At 39.7% G+C, this 2,652-nt stretch overlaps 1 protein-coding gene across 1 annotated transcript in view; it reads left to right on the top strand.

Annotated features, from left to right (window-relative positions):
• Positions 1-1,190: 1,190 nt before the first annotated feature.
• The window catches only part of pde6b (phosphodiesterase 6B, cGMP-specific, rod, beta), an 11,393-nt gene continuing 9,931 nt past the window's right edge, over positions 1,191-2,652 (top strand). Inside the window, exons 1-2 of the mRNA XM_020606002.1 lie at positions 1,191-1,439; positions 1,632-1,943. Of these exons, the coding sequence (XP_020461658.1) occupies positions 1,281-1,439; positions 1,632-1,943 (471 nt within the window). The 5' untranslated portion in view covers positions 1,191-1,280. The remainder of the gene's footprint in view (positions 1,440-1,631; positions 1,944-2,652) is intronic.

Here is a 2,652-nt window from a genome sequence, read left to right as displayed (position 1 = left end):
TCCCTCCCTCACTGATTCTGAGTCACACACACACTGTGGACCTGCTGTAATCTATTATAGTGGAAGCAGCTTATCTATTTGACCTTTTGTCCAAGATGTTTATGAAACCTTATTAAACTGTAGGCAGGAGCTCCCTGCTCTGAAGAATAGACCGTCTCTCTATTCCCACTTTGTGTTTCTGTGTTTGTTGCTGACAATACTAGTTCATTAATGTAAAATGTATGACTTTTCAGAAAATCAATGGATGTCAGTCCGTTATCTCCTAAATCTAATGACACCAATCAATGCTGTGGGGAGACTGCATGTGGAAAAGGACAGAGTTGGGGTGCCCAGATAATCATCTGTTGTCCTAACGTAAAAGGGCTTACGACCAAAGGAGGCCTTTTTTATAATATATAGGGTGTGGGCTGTAGACTGTAAAACATAACAAAATGAAAAATAAGGGAAATGTACTGGAGATATTTTAAGCAAAAACATGCATGGATGTATATACCAGATGCACTGTCTTGTAAACTGCTCTGTGCATTCTGTTGATATTTTCATATCACTGATTTTGCAGAGAATTTGTTTATTTGTTAGGCTTTGTTTCACCAGGGGAAAATGGTCCTTTGAGCTCAGGGACCTCTTGTTTTAATTGTGCCCTGGCAAGACTGTTACATAAAAATCCAACCAAGAATAGTATATAGATCACTATAATAAACTACTTAAAAACAATTAGGAAGGAAAAGAGGATTATAAGCAATGTAGGATTACAGAATTTAAAAAAATTACAGCATTTGCATAATATGTTACAAAGTATTTACAGACAATATTATAGCAAATATTTCAGCTTCTGTGCAAAAACGGTATCAGATTTTGATGTGTGCTGTTATAAAGGTGCTGGGAGCTGGATCATTTCCCCACATATCTGATAGTAGATGATCAGCTGACACATGTAGGCAGATCTCTACTAACCTTCATCTGCTGATGACACAAGGGTTGTTTGGATCCAGCCCTCTGCCTTATCCTCTAGGTGCTCCTGCACTCAGTCTGCTCTTTCCACTAACGGGGATTTTTGGATGTGCCCATTTCTGGTCCCCCCTTTCTGTGTAATACCTAGTTAAGCTCTGCTTCTTTTTTATTGGAGACACTGGTAGCTGTGTGCATTGTTTTGCTTATTTTACCTTTTATTTCGACTCAAAGAAGTTGGAGGTAGCTTGTTTAGGGCAGCGTTGGACTGAGGCTGGGGGCTCTAGCTGAAGAGGGAGAAGACAAACATTTGGGAGGAGGATAAAAGAAACATGACTGTTCAAAAGGAAGATGTGGAAAAGTTTCTCAAAGAGAATCCTGCATTTGCACAACAATACTTTGCCAAGAAGTTGAGCCCTGACTTCATTTCAAAGGTGTCAGGGCTCCAAGAGAAACAGATTGACGTCAGCTTCTTCCAAGAGCTCGTTCAGGTAAATGACTTTTTTCTTTACTTTTTATGAATTAAAACAAGATCAGGTAGACACTTGCCATGGTTGAGCAGCTTGACTTAACCTACGTAAACCTATACATATGTAGTATGACAGTTGGCAAGAAGATCATAATCTTTATTGAGACCAAAATATAAAAACTGGTGTTTTTTTTTTTTTTAATCACTTTTTCAAGTTGAGGAAAGCCAAATCATGTATGACCTGATCAAAGACATGCAGGAGAACATCAACATGGAAAAGGTGGTCTTCAAGATCCTGAAGAGAATCAGCGCACTCATCCATGCTGACCGCTGCAGCTTGTTCATGTACCGGCAGAGGAACGGCATCGGAGAACTCGCCACAAGGCTCTTCAGTGTCAACACAGAGTCAGAGATGGAGGACTGTGTGGTGCCGCCAGACTCTGAGATTGTCTACCCACTGGACCTGGGAATAGTTGGCCACGTGGCCCAGACCAAAAAGACTGTTAATGTGAAAGATGTCAGAGAGGTAAGGGCAGAGTAGGTAAAATACACCAGTGAAACTTAAGCTTGGAGTTATGACGTCCTGTCTGGATGGAGAGCAGATGATAACTATCTCTACACTGTGGTCTGTAACTCCGTTTTAGTGGCGCTGCCACCAGGTGACACCACAGGGTTCACTTTTCAAACCATAGTGGCTTTAACTAGTAATTCATGTTTATCTTCTTAACAATGGAATTTTAGTTCAAACAGGCCAGATTTTGATGCCACTGTAGCTTTTTTTTTACTAAACTCATTAATTAAACATGACTCAGCCCCTTAAGAAGAGGTACTGCTGAGAGGTAAAACTGCAGTAGGTTCAAAGTTCAGAGTGTTTATTTTGTCATATGCACAGTTAGGAAACGTGTTTCCCTGTACAATAAAATTCTTACTTTGCCGTCCACATGAATGCCACAAAATACAAATGAAATATAAAGTAGATAAATAACACAAAATCTAAGGCACTTTAAGCAGCGCAGATGCAGCAATATAGTAGAAAAAAAATATACAAGAATATAACAGAATGTATGCTGCATGGGAGCAGCACTTGCAGCAGATTCATTGTGCAATTATGCATGTAGCACAAAATCTAGGACACTTTAGGCAACAACAAATGCAGCAATACAATAAAAGAATATAATAGAGAATGTATGCTGCATGGGAGCAGCATGTGCAGCAGTCAACAGTCATTGTGCAAT

The sequence above is a fragment of the Monopterus albus genome, unplaced genomic scaffold (genome assembly GCF_001952655.1).
Source record: "Monopterus albus unplaced genomic scaffold, M_albus_1.0 scaffold75.1, whole genome shotgun sequence".
NCBI lineage: Eukaryota > Metazoa > Chordata > Actinopteri > Synbranchiformes > Synbranchidae > Monopterus > Monopterus albus.
Note: the sequence above shows the minus strand (reverse complement) of the source record. Positions and strands in the feature narration are given on the sequence as shown.